At 38.0% G+C, this 20619-nt stretch overlaps 1 protein-coding gene across 1 annotated transcript in view; it reads left to right on the top strand.

Annotated features, from left to right (window-relative positions):
* Nucleotides 1-20619, top strand: part of LOC122809553 (lipase member H-like) — a 462467-nt gene that overhangs the window by 292733 nt on the left and 149115 nt on the right. Inside the window, exon 8 of the mRNA XM_044081135.1 lies at nucleotides 10595-10706. Coding sequence (XP_043937070.1) covers nucleotides 10595-10706 — 112 coding nt within the window. The remainder of the gene's footprint in view (nucleotides 1-10594; nucleotides 10707-20619) is intronic.

The following is a 20619-nucleotide window of genomic DNA, read 5'->3' as shown; positions in this document are numbered from 1 at the left end:
AAAGCCTCCGCTTTCCTTTCTGTAAATTGTCCTGTCTTCTAGGCAAACTCGATCTAAGGTAATATGGAGAAGAGGACTATAGGTAAAGCTTAGCTTGAGAGTTTTCTGGCTGGCACGGGATGAGTCGGAACTGAGGATCTGCTCCAAACCCACATGTAATGAATGAATGAATGAAGATCAACAACACAGATAGAATGTTATGGTAAGACATAACTTCTTTTTTATACCCTGGATTCTCCTAGTAGGGAACTATTGTGTGTCCTGGTGAGAATCTAGATAGCTCCCAGTTTGAAGTAAACTGCGAACTTGGTCAGCCCAAATCCCGTGACAGTAGCCTTCATCTCTGAGTAGTAGAGGCCACATAGAAGTGGTGCCAGCATGGAACCCTGAGGTACCTGCATGTGACCGAATGACCAAGAGACCTTAGAGGAGGTGGGATCACCAATCCTGATTTCCTGGGTCTTGTCTGTGAGCCAGCTGGTAAACCAGGGAGTTATGTAGGGATTTATGCCTAGTTCAGTGAGGTTTTTAACTATACAAATGAGTACTATATTGAATGCTTAGCCAGGTCTAGGTAGGCAGTATGCACCAGTTCCCCCTCATCCATTGGCTTGGTGACCTTTTCAAAGTCCACCAGGTTTAGTAGGCATGACCTTCCCTTGAAAAAGCCAAGCTGGGTTGGGTCCAGTGTCTGAAGGTTTCCTCTGTCTTTATTGATCATTTCCACGATAATTTTTTTCCATGGCTGCATATTAGACTAGTCAGACTAATAGGTCTGTAGTTCCCTGGGTCAGTTGATGGTCCACCTTTATGAAATGGGATAACCATTGCAGTCCACCACTCTCATGGTATAAAGCAAGTTTTAAGGTTATAGTTTAAAAGTGACTCAGGTGGTCCTTATAGGTCATGTTTTAAGCTATTTAGGAGGCATCCCAGGATATTGTCGAGATCCATTATGTTTTTAGCTTTAATGAGCACTGACAGGACCTGCTCCCTGTTAATAGTTTTGGAGGGGGGATATGCTAGCAGGTATTTCATGGGGGAAGGTAGGGGGATGGGGGTGAATTTTGAACTGAATGTGTCAGCTAGCAAATTCACTGTGTTGCGCTGCTCAGTGAAGGTGGCATCCTTGACCACCAGTTTGGGACACTGATGTGTGCTGACTTTGAGGTTTCAGACATAGCTGTAGAAGGTCTTGTGGTTGTCTTCAGCCTGCAAGGCTATCTTGATCTTGTAATTGGAATGTTGGACTTAAATAGTCCTTTTCATTTCCTTTTTAGTTTAGAGAGCTACTATCAGTATGAGAGTTGTTCTTCCTGAATTTAACCATGACTTTCTCCTTCTGTTACATACCCCAGTAAGGTTTGGATTCCACCAGTGTGGTTTATTTTTTAGTTTGTTTTGAGCAGCAGCCTCTATACAGCCATTTGCATGGTTGTACAGGGTCTCTGTGAACTTGGATTTAGGAGGGGCATTGAATTTTGACAAACTATCACTTAATAAGATGTAGCTTGTTTTTGAATAGTTTTTAACTGTTAAAGGGTTTGCTGGGTTTACCAAGTTAATTTTTATTTCAAAGGAGACAACTTCGTGATCAAATCTGACCAATGAGGACATGCAGCTCTCCCCCATATTGCTGAGTACCAGGTCCATTATTTTCAAACCTTTGGTATGTGTGCGCAGTATCTGCTCAATGGTATTTGTGTCAGTAAAGTCCAGGAAATGTTGTGCCTGCAAGTATGATGCAGCGTATGTTTCCCAATCTACAGAGGGATAGTTAAAGTCTCCCATGAATAGGTTATTTGGTTTAGTGGTGAATGTCTCCAGTAGGTCTAGGTATGAGTTATGGGAGTTTAGGGACATAGATGGTAACCGTTAGCTTGCTAGGATGTGTGTGTGGTGATTTCCACATGGATAAATTCTAGGGAATCATCTTGTTTAACCAATATAGAGTTATGCCTGTTGCTAATATAGACCTTGATACCTCCACCTTTGGTCCCTGTCTGTGCAACTGATGGTCTAAATGTATGGAAGGCACTGACGCCTTGCACTGTTTGAGTACTTTCTGATAATTTAAAGCATGTGTTGGTTATGGCACAGATGTCTATATTCTTCAGAGTGAGGAGACCTTGTAGGGTGTGGAGCTTCTTGTTTAGGCTCCTAGCATTGAGGAGTAACACATTTAGGTGTAGGTATGTCAATTTGACTTTACCTAAAAACCTTTTTGTAGGTCTAGATCAGGCTTTGCTAGGACCATTCTCCAGAGGCTTCTGGACCCTTCACCTTCCACTTCCCAAATGTATTAAGCTAGGGTAATCTACCAGTATAGCTATGGCAACTGCAACAATGATCAATATGATGTGCATAGCCCGATTGTATAAGTAAATGTTCCATAACAATAGATATTCAAATGATCACTGCTGCAGGACCCATGCCCTCCCTCCACCCCCCCCCTTTTTTTTAGAGTGTTGTTTGTGCCAGGGTTTGTTTGTTTGTGTCTTTCGGCTTTTCCCGATTAGGGGTCGCCACAGCAGAACTCCGGTCCGCTAATGATTGGCAGTAGAGTTTTACGTGCTGGCTTGCCGGGCCTAACGCACAACCTTCAACAAAGGTATGAATACTTTATTTATTTGTTTTTATTCCTATCATTATTCTTTCGGGACTCAGCCTCTTTCTGTCTTTTGGCATGAAAGCTCTAAAGGGCTTTTTGCCCAAACCTCTCTTTTAGTCAGCTCAGCTTGAGCTGCCTGTCAGTTTGGGTGCCTGGAAGCTGCACTGAAGCTTTGGAAGCTGGCTAGCTGTTATATCCTTGCATAACTCATGTAGCTAAGGCTACTGCAACAATAATGATTCAAACATCTACTGTTATGGTAATTTTACTTATACAACTGTACTTTACCTTGCTTATGGACAGAGTTCATATCCTGCAAAATTGCTGCAGTATACTTGATACCACATGAGGATACTTTAGTGGCTGATCAGAGCTCAGTGGTCTCAACTTTGGGACAGCACTTCTGCTCCAGTAATAATCACCAACCTTTGCAAAGTAAACTTACAGTTGTGGCAGACTTCTCCATCCATATCCCTAGGGAGACCTTTTCTTATGCCACTGTCAGTAGCAGTGCGCAACACAGATGCTTCCTCATTGGGTTTGAGCATTTTCAGGGGAAGATGATCCAAGGTACTTGGAATCAACAAGAGGGCAACATACACATATGTATCTTGGAGATGAAAGCAGTACTCCTTTCATTTCCAAAACTACAGGACTTCTTATGTCTACAGTGATTTCCATCCAAAATGACCACTTGAGAGTAGTATGGACTATCAACAGGCATGAAGGCACCAGGTTCTGTCCCTTCTTCCAAGAAACTATGAATGTGTGACAGTGGGTGATTACTTTGAATCTCTTTCTGATTTCCAGGGAGAGCCAGCTGTCTGCCAACAGGTTCCTCAGATCCATCCTGATGCCTGATGAGTGATCTCTCAATTCAGAAGCAGCAGCAGCAAAGCAGATATTCAGCCAGTGGGGACAATCCTTACTGTGAACTTTTTGCCTCCCCAGCTAACACCAAATGCACTAATTCTTTCACATTGATTGCTTCAGAGACACAGCCCCTATAGATGTTCTAGTCAGACAGTGGCCCTCCATGTTCCTTTAGGTATCCCCCCCACTTCCTCTGATACCCAGATTTCTGCAAAATGATATGAGATGCAAAGCCAAAGCAATCCTAATTGTACCTGATTGGCTCATGCAGATTTGGTTTGGTTCCCCTCCTAAAGCCTCACATCAAGGACCCTCCCTGACTCTTGAATACCAGGAAGGATCTACTCTCTTACCTGTATCTATACAACCTCAAGTTAAGTGCCTGATTTCTCCAGTTCCCATGGTTGCCAGGGCCCCTTATTTATTTATTTATTTTAAAATTTGATAATTGAGTAGGTGGACTGGTCCACAGACCTTTCTCAGCCATTATCCGGTCTCGTACATGCCAAGTGAAGAAAAAGAATATGAGATAAGTTACAAATAAAGAAGTCTCATGAAATATAATAAAGGGGTTACAGAAAGATGAAGTATATATGTTAAAGCAAACTAGAATATAATATGAGTGAACACATATTGAAACAATTTAATAAACAACAAGAACAAATCATATTTATCTCAGCCATCAGTTATTAAAGATAAGATCATTGAGTATGGGAAAAAGTGTACACTTCTGCAACTTTGTTTTTCGGAATTTTGAATCATCAGGCTCATATGTTTTTTCTAACTAATTGCGAAAGTATGAGGAACGTTTTATCTGCAATTTCATATTGTGAAGAAAAAATCTGCTTTAAATAATTTAGTTTCTTCTTTTGCCCAGGTCACTACTCATTGTTTACAGTTGTGTTTGTGACTCTGTTGATATTTCTTCAAGGGCTATGGCCACTGGTACTGTTTTGAGGAGGTTGGCATGGCTGCATCTCAAAATTTCCTACATTATGTTATAAATGAGATTTTAAATTCACCTTTGGATAGAAATTTAGTGTTTCCCCCTCTGCTGCAAATGTGATCAAAAAGTATAATGGAAGAAGGATTTCCAAGATATCTGCACACTGATCAATAGCTTAATTTCAGTTCTCCCAACAAGGAACTGAGAGATAAAGGCCAGTCATTCTGCCAGTAAATTTCATTTACTGGGTAGTAAGTACAATGGTTGGTTGCCAGCAAAGAGGAAACTTAGAGACCCAGAAAGAAAATCAACTGAAAAAGATGAAGAGAAAACACTGTATGGGAAGAATCCTGCAGCTGTTCAAAAAAAAAAAAAAAACAGTTCATGCTACAACTTTGGTATAAGAAATTGCTTCCAGTAATGTATAGGAAAAATAATCAAATGTGCTCAGATCTGATTAAAATAAAACTAAACAGTAAAGATGTATGTCAACTCAAATAACAAAAGGTTGGAAAGAAATGGAAGAAGCTTTCAACAGCTATTCAGATTAACTGATAAAACTGCAAAAATTACAGGTCGAAATGAAGAAAAGTCTGGCTGAGTACAAGACTTCTCAAGATGAGCTGTTTCAGAAAATGGTAGAGTTAGAGGACAGAGCATGCAGACAAAACCTGAGAGTTTCTGCTGTACCAGAGAAACTGGACGGAACAGACTGTATTAATTTTATGAAAGTACAAATAAGCCACTGGACTTGTATTCCACAGCAGGATTTGTTAATTGAAAGGACATATCATGTGCATCCTCCAAACCTGGCCATGAGAAAGCAGCCAATGCATGTATTAGTAAAGACAATCATACCAGCAGAAAGAGTTCATCCTGACAAAACTGCGGCAGAATGGCAAAGTATTAAAAACTGAAGACAGTATAATGTTTGAGGAAAATTATTCACTGTACATCAGGCAGAAGAGAAGCAAATTTATCCCAGCAGTCAGGGAAAGTTAAGAGGCAAGTGTGATATTCAAGCTGCTGTGTCCAGCTGTCTTCAGACTATTTTTTTCCTGGACGATCAAAGTAATTTTTTGATGCAGGACAGGCTAAGGAGAAAATATAAACAGTCCAACAAAAACAATCTGGAATACCTTGGACTTAAACGTGAATCTGGGTTTGGGAGATGGAGATAAACAAGATGACCACCAGCAACACTGAAGACAGTGAATAAGTCAGAGATTATAAAACATCAATCACATTTGTAAAATATGCTTTACAAGAAAATGTGGCTGAGAAAATATTGGATTTTTGCTGAATTTGTTAAACTTGAGGGGGGACTGAAATGCATACACCCCACTTCATGTCATTAATGTTTGTCAGGACACTAAAAGGAAAAAATGTAACTGTAAGTAAAACAATTTATGTTTTTAAAAGCAGGTGTATAAACCACATGATATAAATTGCAATTGCAAACCATTTTCAGTGAGTGTTCTATGGGGAAAAGATAGTAAAGCAGTTCATTTTTATTTTATTTTATTTTATTTTTTAGTTTTAAGAACTATAAACATTATAATGTACAAAGAGAAGAAAAACTGGACAAAAACATGTTTAAGTTAATATATTGTAATCCTGGCCTGTTAGGTGGGGGTGGGGGTGTAAAATGCACAGGTTTCAAAATATGTAGAGTTGAGATACTTTTTCTTTTCATAGGTGTACGTCTGAATTAATGTCCTTGACTTAACCAAATAACAAACTTTGTATGGACTTTAAAAATAAGAGAACACTGAATGTAATCAAAAGTTTTCATTTAACAAATAAATGTTCATTGTGAGCTTGTGGTTTCGTGGATGGGTGGCAAACATTTGACAACATTAACAGAACAATGATGATCCAGAAGGAAGCAGAATTTAAGAAACTACAGCTGTTGTTCGGGGGTCTTGGTGCAGAGAAAGCATTTCTTAGAGTAAGCTGGGATTTTATGAGTAGGAGGAATGGAAGCATTTGCATTCCATGATACAATAATAAAATTCATCTGGAGGATATATGAGGGATTGGAGGCAAAAAAGTGGGAAAGTTCCTCTCTAAGTTGTGTCTGAACACGGGAACCAGTCTGGGGTGTCCCTTTTCTTTTTTATTTGCTTTAAATTTAGAGACACTGGCAAAGAAAATAAGAGACCTAGAAATTCAAGGATATAATTGGTATGGTAACCAAGGAAAGCTGGCTTTATTTGCAGATGCTATTATTTTGCACCTGATAAAAACTAGAAAGACATCTCACTGTTGTAGAACATTCTGAGGCAGTTTCAAGTCATTTTGGAATATAAAATTAATGAAGATAAAACAAATGCTATAGCTGTAAATTATCTACCTACACATGAATTGGTTCAGCAATTTCCATATTTAAATGGACATGATAAAATGAAGTATTTTGGAGTATGGTTTAAAAAGGATTCTTCTATGGCAGCTAAGGATATGTTGGAACAGACTAAACAAAATAATACAAAAACTGAGAAACTGGAATATTTTATTTATGGATATGGCTAGCAAGATATGAGCAGTGAAAATGTTTTTAGTCCCTTTAGCTTTATATACAGGTTAGGCATATTTTTAGCAACCAGAGGAGAAGTTGTGGTCAATAATAAAGAGTTGAAATTGGAAGAGAGCAAGGGTCATTTGGAATAAGCTGATACTTCCAATGGAACAAGGTGGTTTAGTATTATTAATAAGCAGTTTTATAAACAGAAGAAAGGAGTGGCTATGGGGTCTCTGGCAGCTCCTTTGTTTGCTAACATTGTGCTGGGTTGGTGGGAATTTACTGTTTTAAGGAATATTAAGGACACTTTTAAAGTATGCTTTTACAAATGGTTCGTTAATGACCTACTTTTTATGTTAGAAGGAACACCCACGGACTGTGAAAATTTTTTGATAGAGCTGAATAAGTCTTCATTTTTTTTGTTTGTTATGGGTGAAGATGGTAATTGTATTATGTTACCCTGAAATGGGACTACAATGGTATAGAATTTGAGAGTTGTATTCATAGCCACGGTGGTGCAGCTGTAGCATTGTCGGCTCACAGCAAGAGGCTCTCCCGTTCGATTCTCGGCTGGAGCGCCTTCTGTGTGGAGTCTGCATGTCCTCTCCATGGTTGAGTGGCATTCAAAAGACATGTGTAAATGGGCGTGCCTTCGTTGCAGGTTGGGCATCGAGCTGGCATCTCGGCACCATGAAAATCTACTGCCAATCATTAGCGGACCGGAGTTCCACTATGGCGACCCCTAACTGGGAAAAAGCCGAAAGAAAACACATTCATAGGAAGGCATGGGAATTTCATTAAACCTCACCTTTTATTTTAATTTTTTTAAAAATCGAAGGGTTATAAATATGACTTTTGGACATGTAATTTATATTTAGAGTAGTGTGTATGTTTTTATCTAGCATATATGTGTTTTTAAATAACTTTTGAAACTCTATGATATGTTATAAGTATAAAAACATTTTTTTAATGGATTGCTGCCTGATTGGCTACCATTTTACCCTGTGCTTTCCTTAGTTAAGCTGTTTTCAACAGTCTTTAGTGTTTTTAAAGTGTATTAATTGTATTTAGTTATTACTTAATTTAATGATGTCTGGAAGTTACGTAAGGGGATTTTTTTCTGATATATAGAAGGTGTTTTTGTTATGTATTTGACTCTGAAGATGCCCATATAGTTGTGGGTGAAAACGCTAAGTTGTATTATTATTCTTTGTTGTTATTTAGAAATAAAACATTTTGTTCTGTGAAACTGCTCCATGGTATATACATTTTTTAGCTCAACAGGGATAATTTTCCATGTCAAGATATAATTTATAAGCTTTATAAAAATGTGTTTATGTTTTCTTAACCAATATATATATATACACATATATATACATACATATATATAGATATACATATATATATATATATATATATATACATATATATATATATATATATATATATATATATATATATATATATATATATATATATATATATATATGTATACATATATCCTCCCTAACCAAACCCCAAAGTATTTATTATATTGGATCTCCAAAAGAAAAGGATAATCTTATACAACCACAGCAAGGGATTATATTTGAGTGAAACTGACTTGTATTCTCCTTATTAACTTTATATCCTGAAACATTTAGCTCAACCAGTAGTCCTTCATTTCCTTTTTCATGGTCTTATAAATAGATCATTATATCATCTGCATACAATCAGATATTTATTTTCTTAAAAACCAGGAACCAAGCAGTACAACAACGAAGTAGACCAAACAGCCACAAACACCAAAGAAAGATGGATAAACCACCAAAAGGAATTTATTGAAGTACTGAGTGCTTTTGTCCAAAATAAACAGACTTCTTCAGAGTATGTTTACAACAAAAAACAAACAGCTTTATATGATACATATAATGAATCACATGACCCCACACACCCATCCATTGGGTCTGTTTATTTCGGATGAAAGGGCTCAGTGCTTCAATAAATTCTTTTTGGTAGTTTATCCATCTTTCTTTGGTCTTTGTGGCTGTCTGGTCTACTTATTTATTTTCTTACACAGAAAAAGGATATCCCTTAAACCTGGACTACATTTCTTAAGTATTTGTCTTAACATGTTTGTAGTAGTGTTTCATAAAAATAAGGTGCCTTAAACATTATTAAATATTAAGTTCCTCTACCTCACTTAGATATTTGTTACTCAAGAATCAGGAAACAGTGCTACTATTTTAGCATCCTAACAATTTGGCAGTAGCAAAGGACAGACAAGCAGGAAAAGAACATAACTAAAATAATAGGCAAAACCTATGCATGTTGTCATCTTAAAACACAAAAACAACAGTCTGCACAGAAGGAATAGTATGCTGTACATGGGATGCCAACAAAGATCTCCACAAAAAATAAACACTGAATATTGGAAGACAAGTTTATTCAATAAAAATAAATAAATGTTCATTTTAAGCATTTATTTTTTTTATTGAATAAACCCGTCTTCCAAGATTCAATTATTCCTTTTTATGGCGATCTTTATTGGCAGCCCACATACAGTGTACTGCTCCTTCTGTGAGGACTGGTTTTGTGTGTTTTTGGTGCTACTAGCTTTGCAGTCCTGCCACTACACTTTTGTGTTGGTTATATATTGTCATCTTGCAATGAGTGCCAGAATATAGCAAGTTCATGTTTCAAGCCATAATTTTTAAGATGTATAAAATATTGTATTATAACTATAAGGATAAATTGCAGGAGGTTAAAAAACATTGGTAAGAGAGACTGGAAAAGCAATTTACAAAGGAAGAATGGGAAGATATATATATGGTTCCTAAGTATACAGCAAAGTCCAGAAGATTTAGGATTTTTACTTAGAAGGGTTTGCAGAGGTATTTTATACCCTAAGCAGACCTTGAAGAATTTTTCCTCCAGTAAACAGCAACAGCAAGTGTTGGGAGGTGTGATGGGGAAGAAACAGATAACTGGGAACATGTTTTTGGGGTTATAATGAGCTGCCAACTTTTAAAAAATTCCTACAGAGTAATGTGTCAGAAATGGCTTCAACTAAGAAAATGATTCTTTTGAGCTGGAAGCAAGGATTTGAATTGCCTAGGCACTGTAAGTCGTTAATAAGTTTAATTCTTTTGGCTTCCAGAAATGCAATTGCTAGAAAATGAAGATCACAGTCTACACCGACTGTATTTGAAATATTCAGTATTGTAAAAGAGATTAACAAAAAGAGGAAATTGGATCTTTAGAAAATGGGAGGAGCAAATTATATAGAAATAAATTGAATTTGTGGAAACAATATGTGCAAAATGTTCTGAAGGAGGAGTGAAGCTTAAGGGAATCCAGGAATCGAGCAATTTATGTAATGTTGGACTAAATAAGAGTTTCGTAAAGAAAGAAAACCTATATATAATGTATAATGTATGTAAATGAAAAAATTTTAATATGGTGTCTCTTCCTTTCTATTAATGTATGTGCTCCTTTGTCTTAAGTGATAATTAAATCAAGGTGCTTTAAAAAAACAACAGGATATAGCCAAGATTGTATAGCCTGTGTTTTAAAATGCATGCTTGTACAGGCAATTTATCCTATTGTAGCAAGGTGCAGAGATATAGACCTTACTCTCTTTGATGTTTGTTCTGTATTTTAGTGACATATTTCCTGCTGGAGGTGAAGGTTGGAGGCCATAACTCCTTCAGGGCTTACCTGTTTCTTAGATTAAAAGGGAAAGGGATCCAAACATCATCTCTGCTTGCTTCTCGGTAAGTACAATTTATTTTCATTTTATTTATTTATTTAGTTAGTTATCTGCCTGACCACCAGTAGTAATTACCGTTTAGTGTAGCAAGTCAACCAGCACATTCTTGGGATGCAGAAAAGAACCAGGCGTACCCAAACAAATCTCAAACAAAGACAGGGACAACATGCCTATACTCTAAATGGGTTCCTATTACCAGATTGAAAGACTGTAATTGCGAATACAAAAAGAGTGACACGTATTGTGCGAAATACGGAAACGCCGAACGTCCAAAACAGCAAAAATTTAAATGTCGAAGTGCAGTGGTTGGCCCTTCTTCAGTATAGCTCCGTAAGGTAAGTGTGCGATAGATAGGACTTTAGGGTTAGGATGTGGGTTAAGGTAAGTTAATAGATAGGTAATGTATGTAAGATTTAGTGTAGTGTTAGAAGTAGGGTTTTATTTAACTGTATGTATGTGTATTATTTTTTTTTTGGGGGTGTATGTCTGTAGGGGAAATGTGCGGTAGTTACGGACCTCAGCGTTAGGAAGGGGTTAAGGATAGTGCATAGGTAGTTGTGTATGTGGGGTTTAGTGTAGTGTTGGAAGTAGGGTTTTGTTAAATGTATGTATGTGCATTATTTTTTTTTTGGGTGTATGTCTGTAGGGGACGTGTGCGATAGTTACAGACCTTAGGGTTAGGGAGGGGTTAAGGATAGTGCATAGTTAGTTGTGTATGTGGGGTTTAGTGTAGGAGTAGAAGTAGGGTTTTGGTGCTTTACTTTAGGTTAGAAGTAGGGTTTGGTTAGTGTATGTATGTGGTTTATTTATTTTGTTTGGGTAGGTAGTATGTAGCGGGTGGTGGGGTTGGCCAACTATGACAGTTCGTTATTTTATTTTTCGCTGTTTAGTGCATTCTGGATTTTTGCGGTTCACGTTATAGGTGTCGATGTTTAGGTATTCGCATAAAGGGTTTTTCAATTTGCTAATATAGACCCCTCTAAACAGTAATCATAGGTCAGAATTGAACCCTGGATGGTTACAATATCGATAATCAAGTTACAGTTCAGTGGAAGACCATTTCAGCAACACTACAATAATAAAAATATAAGTCCGAGAATGAAGTGTAAGATACCCACCAACACACATGTGGAGGGATTTCACCCATCCCCCTTACTTAATATAACCTATTCCACGATCACACAACTTCAAGGTAGGTTATCAGTATTCGGGAAAGCAGTCCTTTGTTAAACTACAAATCATTGAACAGATAGTGGCTCTGGACTCGGGGAGGTGCAAGGCTAAAGTCTCAACCACTGAGCCATCATGATGCCAAAATGTATTTAGCAGATATTTACAAACTTATACTAAATAACACATTCTCTATAGAGTATTTTGTTTATATTCAATATATATTTATATTTTGTTTACCAATGTGTCTAATTGGGTATTGTCCATTTTCAAAAGAGGCACAGGGAGCACGGACACCACATTTACAATAAAATCATATCTTAACAGCAATCACAATGAGAAATCATGCATGCACAGCAGTTTGTTGTATATATGGAAACTTACAAGATGGCTGCAAGTTGATTAGCATCTTCCCAGATGAAAAACCTAAAACTATGAAAAAAAGCCAGTAAAAACTATCAGTCCTGGTAAATTTCAGTTACAGATTAGTAACCTGGATGCCAGCAAAGAAGAAATCTGGAGAAAATAAGAGAAAATCAACCAGAAAAGAAACCACTCTGACTAGGAAGAGCTTGTAGCTGTTAAGCGAAAAGCAGTTTTGGAGATGGCTTCTAGTAAGTTGGAGGAAAAATAAATCAGAAGTACTCAGAGGTGTTTAAAATAATAGAAACATTGAAGGAATATGTAAATTGGAATAACAAAACGTTGGAAAAAATAGAAGAAACTTAACTCTTCAGATGAGCTTTTAAAACTGCAAACATCAGAAGATGAAGCGAAGAAAATGATGGTTGAGTATGAGAATTCTCAAGAAGAGCTGTTTCAAAAACTAGAATTAGAATGTAGCATGAGCAGAGAAAAACTGAGTTTTTCTGTTATAGCAGAGAAACTGGAAAGAGCAGACGATATACATTTTATGAAAGTTCAAATAAACAACTGAAATGATGTTCTACACCAGGATTTGTTAATTTGAGACAGATCATTGTATATCCAAATCTAGCCACAAGAAAGTGGTCAAGACCTGTATTAGTAAAGATGTATTCATACCAGCAGAAAGAATTGTTCCTGACAAAATTGCAGTAGAATGGGAAAGTATTAAACATTGGAAACACCAGAGTGCTTGTAGAAAATGATTGCTCACTGTATCTCATGCAGAAAAGAAGCAAGTTTATCTCAGCAGTCAGGGAATATCAGGAGGCAGGTATGAGATTCAAACTACTGTATCCAACTGTCTTCATAATATTCTTTGTCCTGGAGGGTAAAGAACATTTTTGTACAGGCTAAGGAGGAAATAAAAAAAGTTTGTCACCAAAGATGAGCCAGTGCACTGAAGGGGGACTGTTTGTTTTCATTCTTCTGGCAGTTACAAAGCCCAAAGAGAGACTTTACCAGTGAAAACATTTTGTTTGTTCCAAAGGAAAATGATTGAATGATAGATAAAATCACAGGAGCTAACTAGAACAATCAGGTGTTCCTTGGTCTTGAACCAGATTCTGGTGATCAGAGATGGAGATGATCAGGAAGAGCAGCAGAAACTCTGAAACTAGTGAATAAATGGGTGACTGTAAAGCATCAGTCACATTTGTGAAATATGGCTTTGCAAGAAAAAGTGAGAAAGACTGGAATTGTGTTGATTGTGTTAAACTTGTGGGTGAATTGTAAAGCATATAGCCCATGCTGTTGTAAATGTTTAGAAGTTCATTGAAGGTACTGAAGAAGTAAATGTAAGTAAAACACGTTTTGTTCTTATTAATATTTCTGTAGAAATTTTATGATATAATTCTTTAAAGCAGTTTTGTATTGTGCACAGTCAGGGCTATGTTAAATGTAAGAAGGGGATAGTCTTATAAGTGATTTGTTGTATTTGTTAATGACATTAAAGCAAGAAAGTGCATTTTCATGGTGTAAGATATCTAGCCTTTATGTAGTAACAAGGTATGATAAGCTGGACAGAAGCAAGTTAAAGCTAATATAATGTTATGATCCTGGGCTGCTCGTGCAGGTATGTTAAAGTGAATTGATTAGTGCTTTTACGGAAGTGGATATATAGATCAGTGTAATTGATGACAACTGTAAATATTTTTTTGAAAGTAGGCTTGAAAATAAAATAAAATAGAATATGGTAGTTCTTTTTTTTTTTTTTTTTTTGCATTTGCTAAGTTACTAGTTGTTTTTTCCCATTAGCTTTCAGATGGAGACAAAACATCTACAGCTGCAAAAGGTTAATCATGAAACATCTGAATAGTATGTTCTAGGTGGAATTTACAATCTTTCATGTATCTGCAAGTTACTAGCTGATGTCCTTCTATATCACTGTTGCAGTATTCTTCACAGTAGAGATCTTCTGCCAAGGATAATCCAATGTCCCTACGAAGAAAAAGCAGAAGACTAAACATACTTCTGTACACCTTAAGGATCCAAAAAAGGGACAGAAGACTAAATATACTTCTATACACATTAAGGATCCTCAAAGGGAATGGCAGAACTTGACTCAGAGCTTGTTCAATGTCATAATGGCCCTGAAGCCCCACAAGAGATTTCTGTGTCTACCCCTGGATTTCTAATCCTTCCAAGTGAACTGGGGAAGCCGATTCCTCAGATGAAAACACAGAGTCTAATAAGTCCCTGTCCTACTCTTCCCAGATGCCTTCGCCTTTGTCTTCTGGTTCTGTTGAGGAAGAGTCTGTAAGTCCTGAGTCTCCTTTTGAGGAATTGTCTTTTGGAGTCAGTATAGCCAGAATGAAGGAGTACTTTAAGTGGATTCTCCTCAAGTGCCTAATATCCAGAAAAGGTATTATGAGCTGCTTCAGGTGGATACTCCTAAATCTTCCTCAGTACTTCCTGTATTGGCTGACTTGTTAGACACTTTTATTACTGCTTCTAAGTCTCCAGATTCTCATCTTCCTGATGTTAAGAAGCCTGGCAGGTTCTGTAAGGTTCCAGAGGATTATCAATTCTTATTTAAGTGTCCTTCTGCTGACCCTGCTGTGATGCCAGTCTCCTCTGACAAGCCTTCTAAACATTTGTCCTCTTCTAAGCTTTTGCTTTTAGATAGAGAGTGGGAAATTAAGAGAACTGGTAAGAAGGTTTATACTTTGGCCTTTTGAGCCATCAATTATCTGACCCACATGACTAGATATGCACTGGCCCTGATTGCCCAGGTTTGTTAGGTCATTTCGGATCTCCCTGATTCTGACCAGTCTTCTGCTCTATCTTAGGTTTTTACCTCTCATGTGGCTCATCCCTCTATCAAGTGTAGCTATGATGATGCTGATGCATCTTCCGGAGCTGCTGCCTTTGTGTCTATCATGAGGTGTTATTATTGGTTTTGTCTGCAGTCCTTACCTGAAGACATTAAGACCAAGTTGCTGGATCCTCCTTTGGATAATAAAAATCTATTTGGGACCGCTGCTGCTGGGATGTTTGTCTCTTCAGGAAAAAGATAAAGCTTTGCAGGACCTTAAACATATCTTTGTATCCCCTATCCCTAAGTTCCAGAGGAACTATCCTACTAGGTCTGCTTTTGTATGCAGGCAGGCTTTTCAGGCTGCCAAAAGCAGAAAGGGTGGTTGGCGAGCTCCTTCTGCTAAGTCTTCTCAGGATCCTGTGGCTCAAATGACTCCTTTATCAGACAAGCCTGCTTTTCTTTGACTTCTTGCCCTCCCTACCCCTTGACCAGGTTCCCTTGTCTCTTTGGTTTTACCCCTGTCTTACAAACTGGTATGTTATCACATCAGATACTTGGGTTCCATCTGTCATCTGTTAGAGATACTTCATGGTGTGGAAGTCTTTCCCAACTTTTTTAGGGATTCCCCAACCTCCTCTGGAACATCTTCCTAATTTCTTCGAAGTTTTTGGGTCCCTGTTTGACAAGGGAACTATTCAACCTGTCTCTCCTTCTCAGGTGATAAAAGGGTTTTTACTCCAGGATGTTCCTGGTCCCTTAAAAGGGGAGCACTTGGAGACCTATTCTGGATATTCCCTTGCTTAACAACCTTTTTAAGGTTCCTACCTTCTGGATGCTTACTCTTCAAATCCTGTTTCTTGTCATTCTACCCCAGACTTTTTTAGTGTTTCTTTGATTTGAAGGATGCTTATCTTCATATTCCCATTCACCCTCTTTTCAGGAAGTTTTTACTGTTCTCTACTTGTTCCTCTCATTTTCATTTCTCTGCTTTGCCCTTTGGCCCCTCTACTGATGCACGGGTATTCACAAAATGCCTAGCTTCTGTGACTGCTTTTTGCAGGCTCCAAGGCATTCAGATTTTTCCTTATCTTGACAACCTTTTGCTTTTAGCGCCTTCTCTCAGTCACCTGTTACAGAACCTAAACTTCACCACATCTCTCCCCCAAAGTCTGGGGTTCACCATCAACTTTCAAAAGTTTGTCCAGACTCCCTCTCAGGACAGTGTGTATTTGTTGTAGGATTCAGACCATACCAATGTTGGCCTCTTTTCCACCTCCAAAAGTTCTGTCCTTGACAGTTTTCTTTCATTCTCTTCTTCCTCTACCTGCTATTACATCCAGAGAGTGTCTTCGAGACCTGGGATTCATGGCCTCTCCTATTCCAGTGCTTCCTCTTGCCAGACTGCACACGTGGAAGTTTAAATGGTATCCCAAGTCAGTTTGGCTTCAGCTTTGCCACCCTCTAGGTTGCATTGTGCCTGTCCTTCTTTATCTAAAGATGGAATTCGAGTGGTGGATTTAGCAAGTTTCCCTCAACATAGGTCTGCCCTTTAAACATTTGGTTCCATCTCAAAAATGCTTCATAGGTGCTTAAGATCAGGGTGTGGGGTTCCTGTGGTCATCTGAAAATCCAGGGTCTTTTGACCCACCATCAGAGGTCAGGCCATATCAACATAAAAGAGATTCTAATTCTGGCCCTTCAGTATTTTCACCCCATGCTGTCTCCAGGCCCTCTGAAGGTTTACATGGACAATAACTCAGTCATGAGGTATGTGAACTAGCAAGGAGGCTCCAAATCTTACCTTCTCTGCAGGTTGGTTCTGCAGGCCTGGAATCTGGCTCTAATTTATAAGTTAAGTCTTCAGGCAGTGTATATTCCCTCAGATAAAAAATAAGTGGCAGACACCTTGAAGAGGTCCAAAACACAGGCTCATGAATAGCTGCTTCACAGAAACATGTTTCTGGACATTGTCCATCAAAGTAGTATTCCTCAGGTAGATCTTTTTGCTTCCTGTCTGAACAGGCAGATCCCTGTTTTCTGTTTCAGAGTGTCATGGCATGTGGCATAGAAGACAGATGCCCTCCCTTTTTCTTGGAAGGGGATGTTTCTTTATGCATTCTCTGCCCTTTCTCTACTTCCAAGAGTCTTGCAAAGGATTCAGCTGAATGCCACAAAAATCTTGGTAGTGACTCTTTTTTGGCCAAGACAGTGCTGGTTCCCCCTCTTAATGCATTTGGCCAGGGCAATTATCACAAGTTTCTTCACCGATCGGACCTCCTCACTCAGGACAAGGGGTCACTCATCCATCCTCACTTGTCCAATCTTCAACTGACAATGTGGGTGATAGGGTTTTGATTCCTTTTAGGCACCTCTTTTCTGAGGACATGCTTAAGGTTTTACAGGAGGCAAGAAAACCTGCAAACTCTGTCTTATATATCCAAATGGAAGAACTTTTCATCCCAGGACATTGGGTTTGGCTGTTTCTAAGCAAAGTGTCTCCTCCTGGAGTTCTAAGGCCATTTGTTTTTATTATTTCTTTCATGGCAAATGCATATCTATGTCTATTAGAGCTCCACTAGGGCTGCTGCCTCTTCTGGTGCTTTCTTCACGGGGTTGGACACCAGGTCCAGCCTTGTGGCTGCTATTTGCTCTTCAATGCATGCCTTTACTAAACATTATAAATTGGATATGCTTTCTAGAGCCAAAGCAGGTATTGCTCCAGTAATTCTGCATGGGTTTGTTGAGGGCTGTTTCCAGCCTTCCACCTCCCAGAGCTTTTCTTGACCTTTTGTACTCTCCATAATGTGAAGAATAATGCAACAGTGATATAGAAGGACATAGCACAGTTGTGTAAAATATTTCCATAACAGGATGTCCTGCTCTTCACTGTTGCAGTATTCACTCCATCCCTACAACCCCTTTTTTTTGGATTTTACTTTGGTTCCCTTCCTGGCTGAGAGTCTCCTTTTTCCATTTGCATTTTCTCCTTTTGGATGTGCATGGTCTTATTGTTCTATGGAGACTTCTCTTTTCTGGAGAAATTCAGTTCCTGGTAACTGCATCCATATAGCACCTTTATGCCATATGTCCTGTACAGGGAGCATACGTGTGACATACTCTGCTTGTAACGTCTAAAGGCTTTGGTATACTGGCCAGACACTGGGCTATCCTTGGCAGGAGATCTGTACTGTGAATAATACTGCAACAGGGAAGAGAAAGACATTTACTGTTATGGTAAGATTTTACACAACTGTACTTTCTGTTATTACCAATTGATTTTACTTGGAAAAGAGCAGACTGCGGGTGCTAGCAATTTAGTATAAGGATTTTTGAACATTGTCTGCTTAATAGTTACCTTAGGGCTAAATGTTAACATTTACTGAATGCAGGCAAGGTCTTTTTCATATCTGGGAGAGGAATACTGATTAGAAAAAAAAAACAGATGGCAGTTAATGTAAGTGGGAACATATATCCTAACATGCATTTTAGCATGGTAAGTTGAATCTTAAAATAGATAATACCTGTTAAGTGTAGCCATTAGTTTGGATTAACTGCTCCTGTCTGGAGGGATAAAGTTCAGTTTTAGAAAATGTACATAGTTTTATTTGTTTGATTTAAGTTAAAAGGGGTGGGAGTTCTGAACATTTATTTTTTTTTTATTTGAGTGTTTTCATTGAAGCAGAAAGTTTTGAAAAAAAATATGATATAGGTTCAGACGAAGATAAGAATCAAATACATAAGAGATCAAATTCAAATAGCATTAGTGTGTGCATGTAAGCTAAAAGTTGGAAATACACATTCAGCAAAGCTATCATGTATACCAGATAAGAGTAAGAGCTTTCTGTCATAATGGTTATTCTGTCCATATTATCTTATAACGTTAGTGGCCTTAAAAGTATAATCAAAAAGCAAAGAGCATTGAAGTCGAGGGTGCAAGTAGTAATGTTGCAGAAAGCACAGTTGGATAGAAATTTGCATGTGTGCTTGACAAAAAAAAGGTTTCAGGTTCAACATCCAACAGTATATCAAGGACAAAGGAAAATGTGAGTAATAACATTGATTGTTGGGAGGAAGGAGCAATAGTGATAGAAGAGAGAAAAAAAAAAGAAGTAGAACCTGGTTTGTAATACTGAGGATTTATCAGGGGACCGAGAATTGAGAATATAACAAAAGAGGGTACATCTCTGATGAAATACCAGAGAATATTTGGTATGGAAGTTGTATATTCGTTACTAAAATCTCAGATAAAATTTGTATATCGCTCCCCAAAGTGTAATAACTGAGCTACACTGGACTGAAATTGTATTTCACAGGAGAATAAATATTTCATTGAAAGTTTTAAGGCACATCTAAATACTATTTCAGATTATGCACCAGTAAAAACTAAAATAAAGATGGAAGGTTTGTTTGTGTCTTTCGGCTTTTCCCGGTTAGGGGTCGCCAAAGCGGAACTCCGGTCCGCTAATGATTAGCAGTTGATTTTTACGTACCGGCTTGCCAGGCCTGACGCACAACCTTCAACGAAGGTACGCCCATTCACGCATGTCTCAACGCAGAAAAATGAGACACTGGCACTTTCCTGCTTTCTTTTTAAAAGAGAAGAATTTAAGGAGTGAGTAGTGGAAAGTATTTGATAGTTATTAGGTAAGATACAATTTTTTCAGAAGGGATAGCCAGTAAGTTGGCTAAAATAAAAATGGAGTTTAGAAACATGGTAAAAATCAGAAAGATATGTGGGGAAAAAGTAATAGGAATAATTTAGTGGGGGTTGACAAAACTTAAAGTATTGCAGACTAGGGGGGCCTCTGGTATGTAGCCATGCTGATAGTAATTTTTTCCCCTGTCCAGACATGTGATTAAAGCAGTATAAGATGATAAGAGATAGGGAACTGCAAGAGCACCCCCTAAATAAGATAAAAGTTTAAGAACAGGAGTGCACTGCTCCAAGGAAAAGATTTAGATAAAAGTGACAGTTATGGCTGAAAAAGGGAGGCAAAAAGGTTAAAGAAGTATGACTAGAAATGGCAGTTGCCATAGATCATGTGTTGAGCAAACATGAGCAGAAAAAATGTTCACAGAGTTCATAAAAATAAGAGGTTGCCTGGAAAAATATGTAAAATCTTATAATAGAATCAGTGTTATGGAAGAGGCCTTGACTGCACACCCAGCTGACATTTCAAAACTTAAAAAAGAAGCAGCAGAAGCTAAGAGTAGAATGGAAGAATAGGAGGCTACACAAGAAGATATAGTAATGAAACTAACACATGTGGACCCGGTGTGGAAATCTGTATTTCACAGGAATACCTGAGAAACTGCTGAGGTTGGACTGCTGCTCCTTTATACAAAACCAGCTAAGTAAATGGACCAGCTTGTGTATGTGTTCCACCCAAAGTCAGAGCAAAAGTCCCATTCCCCGAACTAATTAAATTGCAAAGCTTTGCACTCAAAGACAAATTTCTGACAAGTTTATGGCAAAAGGGGAAGAAGGTGACTGTTGGGTCTGACAGAGTATTCACTGAGAGTGATCACTCTCAACACACACAGGTTAAAAGGGGTACTTTTA

Source organism: Protopterus annectens, chromosome 8.part0, assembly GCF_019279795.1.
Source record: "Protopterus annectens isolate FY-2018-M chromosome 8.part0, PAN1.0, whole genome shotgun sequence".
NCBI classification, from domain to species: domain Eukaryota; kingdom Metazoa; phylum Chordata; order Ceratodontiformes; family Protopteridae; genus Protopterus; species Protopterus annectens.
This window is presented reverse-complemented; position numbering and strand designations above follow the sequence as displayed.